At 40.9% G+C, this 17,288-nt stretch overlaps 1 protein-coding gene across 3 annotated transcripts in view; it reads left to right on the top strand.

Annotated features, from left to right (window-relative positions):
- pde4ba (phosphodiesterase 4B, cAMP-specific a) overlaps nucleotides 1–17,288 on the top strand; it is a gene marked incomplete at its 5' end in the record, with an annotated part of 159,992 nt that overhangs the window by 131,687 nt on the left and 11,017 nt on the right. For all 3 annotated transcript variants that reach the window (XM_079221253.1, XM_079221254.1, XM_079221255.1), the window contains one exon: nucleotides 11,764–11,876. In XM_079221253.1, the coding sequence (XP_079077379.1) occupies nucleotides 11,764–11,876 (113 nt within the window). The remainder of the gene's footprint in view (nucleotides 1–11,763; nucleotides 11,877–17,288) is intronic.

The following is a 17,288-nucleotide window of genomic DNA, read 5'->3' as shown; positions in this document are numbered from 1 at the left end:
TGCCCTTCCCCTGAAGTATTCCCTTGCCAGCAGGCCTGTTCAGCTCAGCGCAGATGGATTCAAACGCTCTCTGCTTCACAGACCGGCTCTTTTGTTTGGGAAGCATATCCCCCCCCTTCCCCTCCACTCCCCTTCCCCGCCAAAAAACGGCACCACCTCTTTGTGGAACAGGGCAAAAAGCCGCCTTTTCATAATGAATTCTACGATAAAATACCCCCACTTCAATTAAAATCCTCCTGATTATTATCAACAAAGACCCAAAAAAGGAAAAACATGTTTTGGTTATCATTACTCTGCCTTAATGTGGCTGATTTTTTTGGCAGAGGCCGGATCCAGATATTTTAGTTTTTTTATCAAACGTTAAACCGTGAATGCCACATGCCTATTTAGATGTTACTTAGGGTAAATTTGTATTTAATCTTGATTCAATCAGGAAGTTTCATTTTTTCCAAAATGGACGAACACAATCAATCTGGTTTTGCCTGCGCACCAGTGCCAATATTCTTTATTGGCTCAATTAGATTTTGTCATGTGGTTTCAGATGCACACACACACACACACACACACACACACACACACACACACACACACACACACACACACACACACACACACACACACACACGTACACCCATGCTTACCCATCATGGACGAGACATGCTGTTCAAGGTTGTTTGAGGTTTGTCTCAGCTGGTCTTCATATGTTGCTGGAGACACTGATTGTTCGTTGCACGCAAACCCCTTCGTCACAAAAGCCCTCTGGTGCCTTCCCTCGCTCCGCTCATCAAGCCTGCTGCCTCCTTCAAGGTCTTCACACAAATGCAGTCAAGATAATGTTAATACGACAGTCATGTTTTTATTGGCAACAACAGTTGTAAAAGTGTTGGGACCAAAATGATGTATTTTTTGAGCTCAATATGAAGCTCTGAAGCCATTCAGATATCAAATCCCCAAAAAAAGAGGAAGCATGTTTAGTTGCACATTTGCCCATTGAGGTTGTTTACTTCCTCATTATTAGACATCAAAACCTGTAAAAGTGATCTTAGCCCTGGTTTAGAAAGGAGAAGCTATACAAATATATATATATATATATATATATATATATATATATATATATATATATATATATATATATATATATATATATATATACGATCGATCCTGCAGGAAAAGGTTTGGCAGCCTAAATACCTGATTTATCTCATTGCAAACAACAACGGAGGCCATTCAGTGTCACAAAGGCCAGTGTTATACTCCATCCACAGAGACGTCCCCCTGGGCAGAAATGATCTGTGTGTCTGTGTCTCGGGACCCGCTGCTCTTTGACCCGTCTTGTGACATGTATGACATTGGAGTAACACACTGTGTGTCATGGGAACATAATGAGGTAACACATTCCATCTAACAGTCCAGTCGGTCTACTCAGAAATCATTAAATGAAGTAAGTCACACGGTGTAGGTTCAGCTTACTTTGGGGAGACCATATCTTCTCCATGTCAAATCACCATATTACTTCAGAATCATATCCCATTTGTTCACTCTGTACATCCCTCACCACACTCTTCTTATGGCGGCACTTTGTTGATTTTGCTATTTAAAGGAGTAGTTTGACATTTCTGGAAATAAGCATGGCGGTGAGTGGAAATGTGTTTGTCAGGCTCAAAGCATTACAATCCAGCATTTAAACATACAAATATAATAAACATATTTCTAGATAACCCCCAGACCTAACCGTGAAGGTAGCAACTATTACATTGGTAAAGTATAGTTCCAGAGTTGGCGGTGATTTTTTTGTATTATCTTTGTTTGTATTTCAATGTTTTGACCACCATCAATGAAATTCCTTTCTCTACCATTTTTCGGACCAAAAATGTGAGAAAAGAATTTCTAAAAACTTGAACATTAAAGCAAAAATCTCACATACCACTGTGAGAGGGAGAAAATGTGTTTGTTTGTAATTTAGGTGAATTGATCCTTTACTCTTGGTCTGTTTTGGTATCTATGGTTAAATGTCTAAAATGTATATGCAGCAAAGAGGAGAAATCGGTACAATTTTCATTGACATCGAGTTTGACTCAGTATGTGATCAGACTTTTCCCTCTACTTTGAAGCTGAGTTGAGTCCAGCTGCAGCAGCTGCATGCTGGCCCCTTCGGATTTTGCAGAAGTTTTCCTGATGGTTTTAGAGACCCCTCCTCACCCCAGACATCAGATCCACCCCCGCACCAACAGTAAAGCTCTGTGATCGTAACTCTAGACAGCACTTTGAAACCTAAAGAGAGCAAAAAGCATCAACAACAGCGACAGAAGTTTGGCTAACTGGGTTCATGGCTTCTCTGATCCATGCTAATCAACCCGAGGGGCAAATGCCAGTCAGCAGGACAATGGGTCCCATTCAGCCCAGTCGGTACTGTTGCTCCCAATGTGGGAGTTCAACTCAGGTAACACAGACAAAGCCTGGTCTGTTGCTGTGTGTTTGTGCATATGAGTCTACACATGTTTGAGCGTATAGAAGCTGAGAGCGAGACAGTGTGGTGAGAAGGAGCCAAAGGTGGGAATATGTGAGAGTTTATGAGCGCAGGAGTCAAAACAGATGGAGAGAGTGCAGCTCAAGGACAGGACGGTGTTAAACTCACAAGTCCACAGAGTTGCTGATAGGACGGACAAACAGCCTCATTGATGTCTGTCTGTATCATCAGAGGGAGATGTAGAAACAAAACATTTGGGATATTTACGCCAGAAGATGACGAGCAGTCAGATAGCAGTAAATACTGTACGTAAGACTGATGCAGACGCCTCGGGCCTCTCTGAACCTTCAGACTCCTGTCTCTGAGCTCAGATCAGTCCGTACTTTACGCTCCTCACAGTCACCTCCTACATGCATAAATCACTCTGCATCTCTCTGTGTTTAAATACATTGTACATGTGTGAATCATGAGTTTGTGTGTAGAAGAAGTATCCAAGAAGTATCCATGGTCCAATATGCAAGGCACGACTTGCTGGGAAAAATGAATTGTTTTTTTATTTTCTCTCCAGTTAAGCCATTTAAAACAAGATAAGTGGAGATCATAATAAATATTTGACACAATAGGCCTTTGTGTGACTGAAGCCTCATTTGGACTGGATTAATATACTAGTATATACTCAAATATTTCCCATGCTCCCATCATTTAATATGACGTTTTAGCCATTGCAGAATTACAACGAGAGTTGTTTCAAAGAAGTAAAATCCTTCACAATCAGATTAATGTGGTTATTTGTGCAAATATTTCAATGGACACAAAATTATTCAGCAACTATTTTGATAATAAATTAATTGCTTGTTTGTCATGTTATTTAAGCAAAAATGCCATGATTCATTAATTCTTTTCAATCGTAGAAGTTTCTTCATTCTGTGTTTTATCTCATTGTAAACTGAATATCTTTGTTTTTTTTACTGTTGTTAGGGCAAAACCTTTGGCTTTAGGAAACTGCGTTTTCACTGTTTTCTGACTTTACACAAACAGACAATTTATAAATTGAGAAAATAATTGGTTGATAATGAGAATAAGCACGATTTACAACCTTATAGTTACAGCCTTATTTTATGCACAAAAATGGAAAGACAGCTTAAAACATAATGGTCTGTGTTGATGGAACTTAAATGAATACAACAGCCTCCTGGGACTGAAATTATTACGAGGGGAGAAAAATCACACGCATATGCATTACAGGCAGAATAATAATCACAGATGAGCACATGGCTTACTATGATAAAAAAATCACCCACACCTCCTGTTCAATGGAGCTTGAGAGCCACATCCAAAATAACATGGGCTTTTTATTATCATGAACTCCTGTACTATTTAAAACAACATTTTCAAAACCTGAGATCTTACATTTTTCTAGACATACCTAGACAGTTTGAGTAAAACAGCAATAGCTTTTCTGCTGTTATTCCAAGGATCCTACAAGGGATCTGGTATCACTGTACACCCTTTGGGAGTTGTTGCATGCGACTTGGATGTATGGTTTTCCGTGTTGCTTTTCTGCTGAGTTCCATAGTAAATCCGACAAGAATGTGTACATGTGTACAATGCAGTATGTTATGACAAATGCAGGGAACATTGTGTCCAAGGAGAATGGCGGGAAAAGAGCCAGCAAGAATCATAATGGGGTGTGACATGCACACATCAGCACACATGTATGGTTGTTACATGTCAGCCAGTTAAAGCACTTAACAAGTTGTGTAGTCAGAAATTACTTTATTGCAGTTTAAATACTAGCAGAAGAGCCTCAAGTCACAAGTGACATGAATGTGCCCCCTGTTGCTACACCAGAAACAACACCCCTCGCTCCCAGAGGCTTATCTGTCGTCAGACCGATAGCCGATGAATTCCGAGATTGGTGTGAGGCTCAAGGCTCAACAATTGGTGTTTTTTTTGGTCTAAATAATTCTCGTACCTGGCTTACTGAGTTAGCGGGCTAATTGTCAGGATAATATGACGTCAGGGTTTCTCGAAGCAAGCTTAGATTAATCACCATAGCAACACAGCCAAAAATTTAAACCTGCTCCCGGGCAGGCTTACTGAAATTCACTGGATAAGCTGGCCACTCCCACCGGACAAAAACGGCAGCTCACTTCCTCATTGATGAAGGAGCGATATTAGTTATATAAGTTTTATAGGGAGAGAGTTCTTTCAGATCGCCAGGATCCATCCTTTACATCATCATGACTTCCTGTATGCGGCGATATATAATATATATATGATATAATTTATTTACGAGAGCTTCTCGAGCCGTGGACATTGATCATACAAGCGCAGCTGATCGCCCGTCTCACAGACACAGACTATCACCCGCTGCATGCCGCTGTTCTTAAGTTTATTTAGCGCTTCAGAAACTTATGGATGTGTTGAAAGCACTCATAATTATATGACAGTGTTATTAGTACACCATACATATCATTATTGTAGAACATGATTAAGGTGTTTGTGATAAGAATACAGAGAATCACACACAATTTATTTTCACTGCTTCAATTGATTGAATTTCTGATTATGAATAATACATACATACTGCATACAGCTTCCTCAGTTTAATATCCCTCTGCACACTATTCAAAGTATCTGCAGCAGAAAACATGCAAGCTGTCAATATACCAACTTAACTGTGACTAACCGAGACACGTACGAAAACCTGAAGCAGTTCTGCTTTAGCCTAATTGCCTCGTTACAACACATCAGAATTCTTAATCTGTGAGTCAGCGTTTACAATGTGTCACAGTGCTGCTTCTGGAAAGCCACCACAGGAAAATGGCACCAGTATGTTTTACCAATATCGCATCCCAGAGCGATACATGATTTACCCGTCATGGCTCCACTAAAGCTGCAAATTCATAAGCGGTGAAGCATGTGTAAATCCTCCATTGCAACAAAACGTCTATTATTTTGCTCCCTTCTATTTATAATTCACAACCACAGATCAACACCATCCTGGTTTCATCTATTGAGACATGATTTGTATTTCAGTAAATCAGATAAATGAGTTTTAATAAAACACAGAGACATGATGCAATTTCTTCTCAGAACTTAATTTACAGGAGTTTTTCAATCAATGTGTTGGGGCCTCAAAGCATGCTCCTAAAACCACAAACTGCTCCACCACCCTTCTTCCCTCTTTTCGTAATACAGTACTTCAGGGCTCTTAAGTTTTTAAGACAGGTAAGAGTGATCTCTCTCTCTCTCTCTCTCTCTCTCTCTCTCTCTCTCTCTCTCTCTCTCTCTCTCTCTCTCTCTCTCTCTTTCCCAGCGCTACAACAGCCGCCTCGCCATACCATCTCTGATCTTTGCTCGGAAGTGTTGTGTAACGGCGCAGAGAGTTTCAGATCAGACTGTTCTCTGTTTCTTGTAAAGAAATAGATGTCACAAAAGAGTGGCTCATCCTCTGACTCTCTCATTCAGGAACCTGGCACCACTGCCGATCGGCCTACGTCAAAGTCTGGTTTCTCTTTGTGTGTTTGAGGTGTGTTTGCGCCACTTCACGGGAAAAGTGGCAGCTAACCCTTCACAACACGTTAATATCATGAAGGATACTCGATAAATTAAAAGCAGAAATGAGCATGAAAGGATGACATCTTATCCTGTTCACAATGCCACACATACAGCCCTCCTACTCTGCTGCAGCTAGCATTACAACACATACAGGAAACCGACTAGCCCCACGAGAGGATGACAGATGCCGCTGTCTCACACACACACACACACACACGCACTGCTTTAAGTCATCTGGTCTGACATCCTCTGGGTACACTTATGTATATATTCTGATAGCAAGTTATGCCATTGTATGTGTACTGGGTTTTGGGTGTGTGTGCAAAGTCATCTCGCATTAAGTCCTGCCTCAATGAATTGACAGAGCAACAGACATTTAGAAATGCTCTATCACTGGAATAATACAGATATTGGAGGAGTTTTACAAATTAAGTAATGAACCACACCATACTAAAAATACAATTATTATTGGGATTAAAAACTGAAACTTGCTCTTTTTCATCTTTAATATGAGATGCAATTAAAGACAAAACAACCAATGAATTTGGTGATGGAGACAATAACATGTACAATATTTACATGACAGTTAATTAAATGCATTGGTACGGTCGTATTTTGTGTTGAGGATTTTATGAGGTGTGTTTGTGGTCAATTGTGTTTTTTAGTCCACCTCTATCTGCTCTCACTTCTGTATATACTCACATAAAACAGCTACAGAGTTGATGTTTTTACTAAAGGGTTTCAGCTGACAATTGTGAATAATTGTCGACAGTGTGTTAGTGTTGTTTGGTCGGTTTTATCTTTTGCTGTTATTTATTGCTGGTGAAAAGCCCGTTCGGCTTAAACTGAACTGAATATTGAATCTAGAGAGAGAACTGACATTATATCCTCGTGGTCCTGCCCGTGCAGCCTGTTTGCCTGCCCTCAGCTGGAAAGTACATGTTTGGCATTCATATATCAGTTAATGTCGGTCCACTGGTGTCTGACAGTATTGTACATGTGTATCTGTGTGTTTTCCTTTCTGCCGCTGTGAGACAGACATTGTAAAGTCTAAGCGCTGATCAGAAAGGCCCTTGTGTCGGGGTGGAGGCGGTGGAAATCCCCTCTGACGTTGTGGTGCTAGTGTGTGTGTGTGTGTGTGTGTGTGTGTGTGTGTGTGTGTGTGTGTGTGTGTGTGTGTGTGTGTGTGTGTGTGTGTGTGTGTGTGTGTGTGTGTGTGTGTGTGTGTGTGTGTGTGTGTGTGTGTGTGTGTGTGTGTGTGTGTGTTGGCTTTTGAAAGCTGTTTCCCTTGGTCCATCTGAGGCCATGAGAGTACACAGGGCAGACTTCTGTAACTAAAGTAATTAATGGTATGCAGCTAACATGCATGCCTCTTCTGTTAAAGCGAGTGAGAATATAAAACATTTATTTGTAATTCAGGGAATTTGAACTCTATATATAATTATTTTGACTAGTTTGGCTCGAAATTAAGGCAGAAATCCTTCATTGTGGTTTCCAGCACAACACTCTAATGATTCTTGGAAAGTCTGAGACTAATCCTTTTAGAGTTCATCGACCTTTACAGGCATTTCTATTGTTTCAATAGAGCTTGTCTACAGAACTACGTACGAATTGTCATGGAATTGTACCATCATTCAATTACCTTTAAGGTTAACTCTGATTTCGTTTGACTCATCTAACAGTGACTGGGTTGTGTTTATTCTATGGTCATTTACACACATTTCCCACACACATTAGATTTGATCATAATAGTATTAAGGAAATAACTGAGAGTCAATGTCCAATGACTCCATGCTTAGCACATTAATCCTTGTTTTTTACTTGACTGGTGGGAAACTGTACTGGAGTGAAGACTAGCTGTTATTGGCTTTGTTTGGTCGCTGGGCAGGGATCAGAGTAACACTGTTATACAAGTGCCGTAGTTCAGATTAGTGCATCTGGCACCCACCTAGATGTGGGACCCACAAGAAGTTGGCCTTGTGACCAGTTTTAGGTCCTGACTCACTAAACCAGATTTTACAGCAGTGTACCCATTTTTGTAGGTTTTGAAATCAAAGTCATGAACGTGGTTAAGAGCTCAAGTAATAAATCTAGCAATTGAGTGTTATCCCTGAATGCAGCCTCACAACCACATACATAAACACAGATCATGCCAAACCATGTTTTTGTTGATCACATCCACAGCCTCTTGCCCTGAGCTGTAAACTAATCTAGTTTTGTAAAAATATTCCGACTTAAAGTTGTGTTTTTCTGTCAGTTTGGTGAATGGCTCCACAGTGTTTATCAGGCAGACTGTTGCAAAGGAGTCTGAGCTGCAGTACATTTCCAATGCCTACCGGTATTGCATGTCTCCTTGAGGTCTCGATAGTATTGAATGTTTTCCCTTCCTCGTGAAACGTACTTTCAAAATGCATTGTTTACATCCATGTTGGCTATCTTGCAGACTTTCCTGCATTTACTGAATTTCTTGGCGCATTACCCACACCTGCTGATCTGTTGAATAGCAGGACTGTGTATTACCAGAGTGCACCTGCATAGAGTACCTTTAACTGTTTAAAAAAAGGATCACAACACTGTGCCATGATCGCTGAATTCATCTCACGTTGACCCACAATCTAAAAGTGATTTATCCGACTGTATTATCAGGCTTTTACAAAGCATCGTCTTTATGTTACGCTCTTTTTAAGCAGTCTGGAAGTTTAAGTTTTGTAATTGGGTATTTCTGAACAAAATGTTGCTCTAGAATTGTAGTCAACTTCACCATGAGAGTCATACTCATCTAAGCCTGCGACTGCCATTCACTAGAAAAAAGAATAAAAAAACTCCCCCACTTTACTCAATAATAATTCTCATGCTTTCCATCCTCATAAGTATAGAATAACAAAAACATCCTCAACATTCACACAGAAACTACAGATAATTAAAAGTGTTGTGAGAATGTCTTTTTAACATTATTGCATACAAAGATAATAGTTTAATGAATCCATAAACATATCCAGACGTAGCTAAGACCACATATGTTACTTTCTGTCTAAGCAGAAAGTTTAAAAGTTCAAATGAAAGAACTGTTAGAAGGAAAAATATCTTTCTATGCTCCTCAAAAACACAAACCACCTCAAACGTGTTTAGAATGCGGGAAAGAAACGTCTCAATTGAGTGCAAGCCGTTTCGACATCAGAAGCTTGCTAGTTAAACTAAACTAAACACACACACACACACACACACACATATTCTCACTCCCCTCATCAGAGTGAAGGAAGGCTGTGGGCAGAGCGCCAGGTGCCTCTCATGTTTGGGAGAGCAAACAGGCTCATGTCTTTGATGGCGAGGAGATCAGAGCAGGGGACACATTCTACGTGACCATGCTAAGGTCGCCACAGTGCACACCCTGCTGCCATGTTGTGCTCTGCAGCTAGGAGACCCGGAGTATACACGATTCAGGGGCAGCAGAGTGTGTGTGTGTGTGTGTGTGTGTGTGTGTGTGTGTGTGTGTGTGTGTGTGTGTGTGTGTGTGTGTGTGTGTGCGTGTGTGTGTGTGTGCGTGCGTGTGTGTGCGTGCGTGTGTGTGTGTGTGTCAGTCAGTCAGTTCAGCCCCACTGGCCATCTCATCGCACACCCTCTGCTTTCCAACCTTGACTTACAGTTCTAGGAATATTGACTCTAAATTCATGCAAGAATATTTCAGCAGCAGCTATGACACACTCTTGTTTTTCACTATATCTGGTCATAGGCACTCTGTAGTGTAAGTGTGAATTTAAATCAAGAGAGACAAGTCAGAGGAAGAAAAGGTTTGTTGTTTATTATAAACAGATCGTAAGTGAGGACACAGTCTTGACAGAGTCTTTGGCACTTGAACTCTACAGGAGATTTGTAATCGAGTGGCGTCTGCCCTGAGCAGCAGCAAGATAAATCCCCCTGTGAAGTCCAGACACTGGTGGTGGTTGATGAGGCTGATATATTAGTTGATGTAGCTGATGAATCTGCAAAGATGGGAAGGTGGAGGGGCACGTAACAGCAACATGAACGTACTGAAGGAGACAATCATATTTAAAAAGAGACAGCAGCAAGATGATACGCTAACGATGCATTTGTTTCGTTGTGCTATTGGAAAGAAGGGACCAGCTGATCAGAACAGCTGATATCTTGATTGACAGCCTCAAGTAATGAAATTATGAGTGAGCATGCGTGAGGAGTGAACGGCTGATGAATGATAAATAAACTATAGCCTAAGCATACAATAGTATAGTCTTCCTGACTGAACTTAGACTAGAGAAGTCCCTCGCTAAATTGATAATCATGGTTACTGTAACATAAGGGGTTTATCGGACTCAGACTTTGTAGATGTTATTCCGGCTTCAATACAATAGTTTTAGTATGACACATACATTTTTTGTCACACTCCTTTAATTTCCTGTAATAGTGTTGGTTTATGTCCTAGATACCATTTTTATATATTGCATTTGTTGCACTACGATCACTTTTGTGATCTATGGAGCCAACTATTTAAATCATCTATTAACCTTTTGTTCTGCCAAAAATGACAAACTGTGAATATTTTCTGGTTTTCTTTGCCTTAATATTAAAATGAATGTTTTAAGGTTTTGGACTAAACAAGACATTTGTTAACATCACCTTTTTTAACTGTCTGATGACATTTAATTGACGAATGACCAATCTGTTCCAAGAGAAGATCATTTGCAGATTCATCGATAATTAAAAAAATCAGTAGTTGCATAAATTTGAATACAGTATATTTGACTTAAAAACAGAGTTACCAAATGTTTTCCAAATAAAAGACAGCACAGGGCATACTCACACAATCGCAATAGTACACACAGTGACTGTTGCTAAATGTTACGGAAATATTGTTCAGTTCTGGTAAAATAGATACATAAGGCAGTTCCTGTAATTCTGTCTCCAGGCTGCATTTGTATCTGTACTGTGGTTGGGCCTTTGACCTACTGTGTACACACTGCAAACAGTAACCACGCATGTCTTTACAGCAGCTGTTACCATTCATGCACAAGACAAAAAGGACAAATGTTCTGAACTCTGCATGGACTTAAAACACAAAGCATTAAGTGGGCCCCCACCAAAGACCGATCAGTCCATTTTCATGTTTCTGTCTCCTGGTCAAACAAAACAGTATCACTATCTGTGGTGTAGTTATCTGTCCGCAGTGAATCATAAGATATGATTACACTGATTAATCTGTTGATTTAAGTTTAAGTCTGTATTTGTGTACACATGAAATCCATTCATAGTTAACACAACATTGTGTTTTGCCGTGATAAAAGCTTATGTGTGTGCACATGTGTGTAGATTTACAGGTGTCTGTTTGCTTCCTGTGAGGGGGTGAAGTGTGTCTGTGTGTGGCGAGGCATCACACACAGACGCACTCATACTCAAATACTCACAGACAGAAAAGTTAGGTGTGTGACAGTGAGGTCCTATAGCTTTCCTTTTGACAGCTGTGAGTCCAACTAGCTCCCCACAGCTACACCTCCTTATGATGAAGGAGCGTTGCAGCCGGGGGCCACCTCTAGCCGTTCCCCTACCTCAGCAGCAGCAGCAGCAGCAGCAGCAGCAGCAGCAGCAGCAGCAGCAGCAGCAGGCACCCCGAGCGGGACCTGTGGGTGGATGTTGCCTGGGAGTGGCAGGCCAGCGCTCGGGCTCCATGTGCGCCCTCTGTTCTGACTGTGTGTCTCTGTGTGCCGGCTGCTCGTTGACAGATGAGGCGTACCAGAAGCTGGCCACGGAGACGATGGAGGAGTTGGACTGGTGTCTGGACCAGCTGGAGACCATCCAGACATACCGCTCGGTCAGCGACATGGCCTCTAACAAGGTAGGCTGTTTGCTATTTTTATTATTCCATTCTTCTTCATTAGTGGAGAAAATGTTCAGGGGCAAATGTTGACACAGAAAAGGGTCTTTGAGGAGCTCTCAAATCTGAGCAGCAAGGGACTCTGCAAGAAGCACTAGTCCTTCAGCAAAATATACACATGATGACAGTGTACAGCATCCAGAGACACTGGAGCTGTAAACAGACATGAACTTAGCATGACCTTGAAAAAAAGTCAACAGAATTAAAGGTCCTCACATGTACAGTCAGAAGAGATTGATTTGTTAGAGGCGCAGCAGTAAGCAATGTTGGCATGGGCACTGTCAGGTTAAAAAGCCTGGATGATACTTAAACCATCACCAAACTCCATTAATGTCTGCAAAGTTTCTTTTTTCTCTTTGTTCAAAAATGGTCATACAAATGGAACAGTGTTTTTAGTGTCTTGGCCCGCTGGGATCCTCTTTTCCTCTTCCTTGTCAAACTATTTTTCACTGTTCATTGGTTGTGCTTCTGCATTGTTGATTATGGTTCAGTTCCTGTTATTTTTAAGTGACCCCTTAACCCTATTGACAATCAATGACAGAGCATAATACACAACAATATTTAGTGTCTTTAAGGTTTATTACACTTGATTGACTTTACTGTCTTTGTACTATTACTCCTTATCTGCAAACGTATCTAAGAATGGCCAATCCCTAATCTATCTGCATGATGCATTTTTCCTCTCATTACAAAAAAACAAACATACATTTTTGTCCAGTCTCACCCACTATGATCCAGGATATATGTTGGGAACAAACTTCCTGATGGTGGCAATGTTACAGCTATCTGAAGTTTCCTTTTCTTTCTTTTTTACATTTTGAAATGCACAAATGCTCAATTGGACAAGAGGAAATGGTTTGGTGTCTCCAGTGGTTTTTGTTTTCCTTTTTCCATCGTTCCTGTCAAACAACGTTTCACTGTCCACTGGTTCTTCTATTTCTTCTATTGAACAATTCTCGTTCACGTCTGAGGACGGCATCTTGAAAAACCATCTTTGTTATAGATCACATTTGAAATTATACCTCAGACTGCTGTAGAGGGGGACAGCTTATAGGACGTCAGAGATTTCCTCTTTTTTGTTCACTCAAAACTTTCAATACTTAGAACTTTCTATGATTTGCTTATGGTAATGAAATTCAAGGAAAGCTAGCGTAAGTGGCAGCTGTGTATAAGAGAGTCTGAAAACCGTCAGGCATCAAACCAAGAGGATAAGCTTGTTATTTCTCATAAAATTGGACAACAGGATGCGAGGGATCCCGCAGTGGGTCAAAAACAATAAACCAGAGAGGAAGAGAGAGAGAGCGTGTGTGTGTGTGTGTGTGTGTGTGTGTGTGTGTGTGTGTGTGTGTGTGTGTGTGTGTGTGTGAGAGAGAGGGATCCATGCAGACCCCTGGGCAGAGTGACTCTCTTTTCCTGTCTCCTTCCTGATCCCCCGCTCTCCAGACGACAATAGACATCCCATCATGTCCGTTTGGATGGTTAATGGTCGTGTTTATTTTTCCCATCGCTGTCGTCATCTGGACACACATCCAGCACTGACAGTCAGCTGGACTGGTTTCAGTGAGGACACATGAGGACGACTGAATAAATACTATTAACCACTTAGACAAACAGACATTTAAAAGTTGATACGGCTACAGGACGACAGACTCAGTCGGGAGAGAAAGAGATTAGAGAGAGGAAACGGTCTGACAGTATATCTGTGACAACAGAATGAGTCTAGGGTTTTCCTCAAAGAATAAATAGTCGCAAAACTACTGGTTTATATCAACCCTACATTTGTGGACTTGTGGGACAAATTATTTTCACTTAAGACTGTAATTTTAGCACTTGTGCAATCACATAGATATTTAGTAGAATTGAGCAAAAGGTAATCTGTAGATGCTGATGGATTTCATGAGCCTCCCCAGCGTGAGACAGTCCAAAAATGTTCCAACTATGGAACAATAAAGGACAGTTATATCCAGCTTTTTTCAATAAATACTGTGGACTCACCCCACTAGCAGTTGACAGTAGTTTGACTTTAGCAGATTGATACATGTATTGAATATCTCAAACTGTTGACCTTAAAGAATAATGTAAATTCAGATGTCTTTCTATGCAGCCAGTAATGTGAGTTTGTGTTGAGAGAGGTTAAGCATGACTGATCTACAGTGGATCATATCAGATGGCACAAGCTTATTGTGTGTCACGATCCTTTCTCACTAATGTCACTTTGGCAGGTGGGCGACTGTGTTCTGACACGTAACCATCTGATAAGGACTCCTCCAACAAACATGTCTGTCTTGTATGCATGAGCTGTTTGTGTCTGTGTGTGTTTGAGTGTGTATGTGGCTGCATGCCCACATTAACAATAGGTTAACACCATTGATGGCTATCTTGCACCAGCCTTGTTTTCGCAGTAAACTAAAACATTACACACCTGCTGCCTCTTTGCCATGTGATGTGTTACACTCGACCTGGTTATTATTAAAAGAAATTGCCAATCAGCAATTGTGACCCCTTGACTACCTGTTGTGTTTAGGATGGAAAAACTGTTATCTAAGCTGTGGCGGAGTTTGAAACATGAGTATGAGGGAAGGGAAATTTGAGAGGCTGCTGCTGTGTACCTTCAAGGTGAAGCGCATGCTGTCGCTGCTGTGGGTTTCAGTGCTTCACTGTCCTCCCTGTTCTGTACGGCTGACGGAGCCAGGGTCAATGCCAGTTGGAATATTCTTCCCTGTCGAGGCTGTAAACCATATGTTAAAACCAAGTCAAGTAATCCATTGGTCAGTTGGCAGAAACATTTTGGTAGCGTTAATTGTTTAAGTCATTAAAACAGCAAAAATATATATCTCCTGCGGCCAGTTTATAAAATGTGAAGATTTTCATGACATAATGTATATCTTTTGCCGTTTTGGACTGTTTGATCACACCTTGGATCTTGGAATTCGTGAAGTAATTTTTCCCTGTTATAAACTAAGCACAAAATCGATTCATCTAAAATAATTAACACAATAAACGATCAGTGTAAATAACTGATAGTCCCAACTTATGAATGAGAGGATTTGCAGCTTTTTTATCTGTAAGTTTTGGATTGTTTGTAGAACAAGACATTGAGGCCTTGTTTCCACATAACTCTGTGTACAAATAATAATAATAATAAAAAAAAACACATCTATGCCACTGTGTTCATCAAAACAGGAACTGTTCTATCCATCAAGCTGATCAGAGTGATCAGCTTGATGTTGACCTCAGAGCTGGATCTACTGGCTGAAGAACAGCAAGCAAAGAGGCTCAAGAGGCGGGACTACCCCCGAGAGGGAGTGTGTATGAGTTCTCTCTCTCACACACACGCACACACCCTCTCTCTCTCTCTCTCTCTCTCTCCGTCATTGCTCCACATACACAGGGTGTGAGGTAAAGCCTAGTCAGACCTCGAAGCCCAAAGTGAGTCACTAGAGCTTCCCAGCGTCAGAGAGCCAAGGCTTGGTCCTTTTACTCATGCTGTAGTCAGTCTGAGACAGATACTTTAACGGACGGCAGCCCCACTCAGCTCTGCACTCTTCACACAGCAACATGGGAGCCTGCTGCTTTGACAAGAAAGAGAGGAAGTTAGGGAAGCTAAATGGTTGGAGAAAGGTGAGTTTTCTTTGATTTGTTTTGGAGTTAGACATAAAGAGTTTTACTGTTTTGGTATTTTAATGGACTGTTGAGTGCTACACTTCTGTGGCTTGTTTAACATGCTGTGGTGATAGTTTTTTTTATTCACAAAGTTTCAGTTGCTCTTTTTTGTCCTTTGGTGTGGTTTAAAGTGGTCATTGTCAGAGGAATTTATACATATTTTACTGCTGCGGATGCTGAAAGTGTGCTTCAGGATTGTATTCCTTTTCAAAGCATGTGATGTTGAGTTGCTGTTGCTGTTTAATACAGAAGTGTATGTTTATAATGTTAAGAGCTATGTCCTTTTTTACTTTATTTTTTACTTACTTGCACTCCTTCATGCAAGAGGCAGTGGTGCATGCATTCTGCTTTTGAGAATCCCGGTCATTACATTGTTTAAGATGTTGTATTGTAAGACACTGAGAGACATGTCATCCTTTGTTTTTGGATTTTCCGTTTGTCTTTCTGTCCAGTTACTACTTTAGTTTGTGGAATTACGTAAACCTTTCTCCCAGTGTGTGGAGATCGAAGGAAAATATAGACATTCTAGAAACTATCTCTTGATAGATGGGAAAGATAGTTGAGCGATTGATTTGGCCAGAGGTGATTTGTTATGAAGTCTTATTGCAGTGGGTAGGAATGATCTTCTGCATCTGTCATTTTGACAGCTGCTGTTTGTTCTACAATGTTAAACTTATTTCTTCCCAGGTTATACAGTGACCTATAGACAATAGTAATTGGTATTTAGTGGAATTGTGTAGCTACTGTTGGAAAGCAGGCCTGTAGAGCTCAAAGCATCTTAGGAAAAATGAGCTTGTGTTTGTCTTTCTCTAGAGTCTAGTGTCGTCTAAAGAGAGGGAAGCAATCGAGGTAATGAGCAAAAAGGCCGTGGATTTTAGTGACCTGAGGCACAGCCAGTTAATAAGTAGTTTCTAAGCAAAGTAGCAGAGTGAATTTTCTTTTTTAGTCTTTTAACTGAGGCCGAACAATTTGGTCATCTGGGGAGAAAGAGAGAGGTAGTGGCAACAAGATCAGATGCTGCTCAACGAGATGCAGAGTAAGACAAATCTTTCCCTAAGTTTAGGGGCTGTGTCAATACTTTTATTAATATGATAACATTTTGCTTTCTATATGATGTGTGCATTCATTTCAGTGTTGGATAGTGTAGTAGAGGTTTTGTTGATCCAAAAATGCCTTGTTTGTTGGTGTAATACTGCCTCTGTGGTATTGTACATGGGGGTGCTTCTGCTTTCGAAGCAACCAGAGCTAAAGAAGCATAGTTGCGCAGCCTGCTTACTGTTCTCCTCCGGCTAGAAATGGTGTGGCACACCACATCTGACTCAGGCCTTGAACAGCTGGGAGTGATGGGAGTGAACCGCTCAGCTGAGAAATTGCTTTCTTACTTTATTCTCTCCCTTATTTTTTTGCCTCTGGTTGTTAAAGTTTTTTTTTTAAACATCTGACTGCAAAGGTTCAGAGACACATGAATACACTCTTTCTCATACAAACACACACTAGCATGAGTGAGTGAGTGAGTAAGAGGAAAAGAGAGGTTGTCAGACCGTCTCTCAGAGTTGTCTGTAGCTTCCTCCGATGTCCGGTCCATACGTAGGCAGGTTCCCTGATCTTTACAGAGTTACGTCACTGTGGTTCTTTTTCATTGCATTGATGTTACCAGCCTGCGTCATATCTTTGCGAGAGATAAACCACTAACACTGCAAGTTTGCTGGT

Source organism: Taurulus bubalis (assembly GCF_910589615.1).
Source record: "Taurulus bubalis genome assembly, chromosome: 7".
In the NCBI taxonomy this organism is placed as follows: Eukaryota; Metazoa; Chordata; class Actinopteri; order Perciformes; family Cottidae; genus Taurulus; species Taurulus bubalis.
Note: the sequence above shows the minus strand (reverse complement) of the source record. Positions and strands in the feature narration are given on the sequence as shown.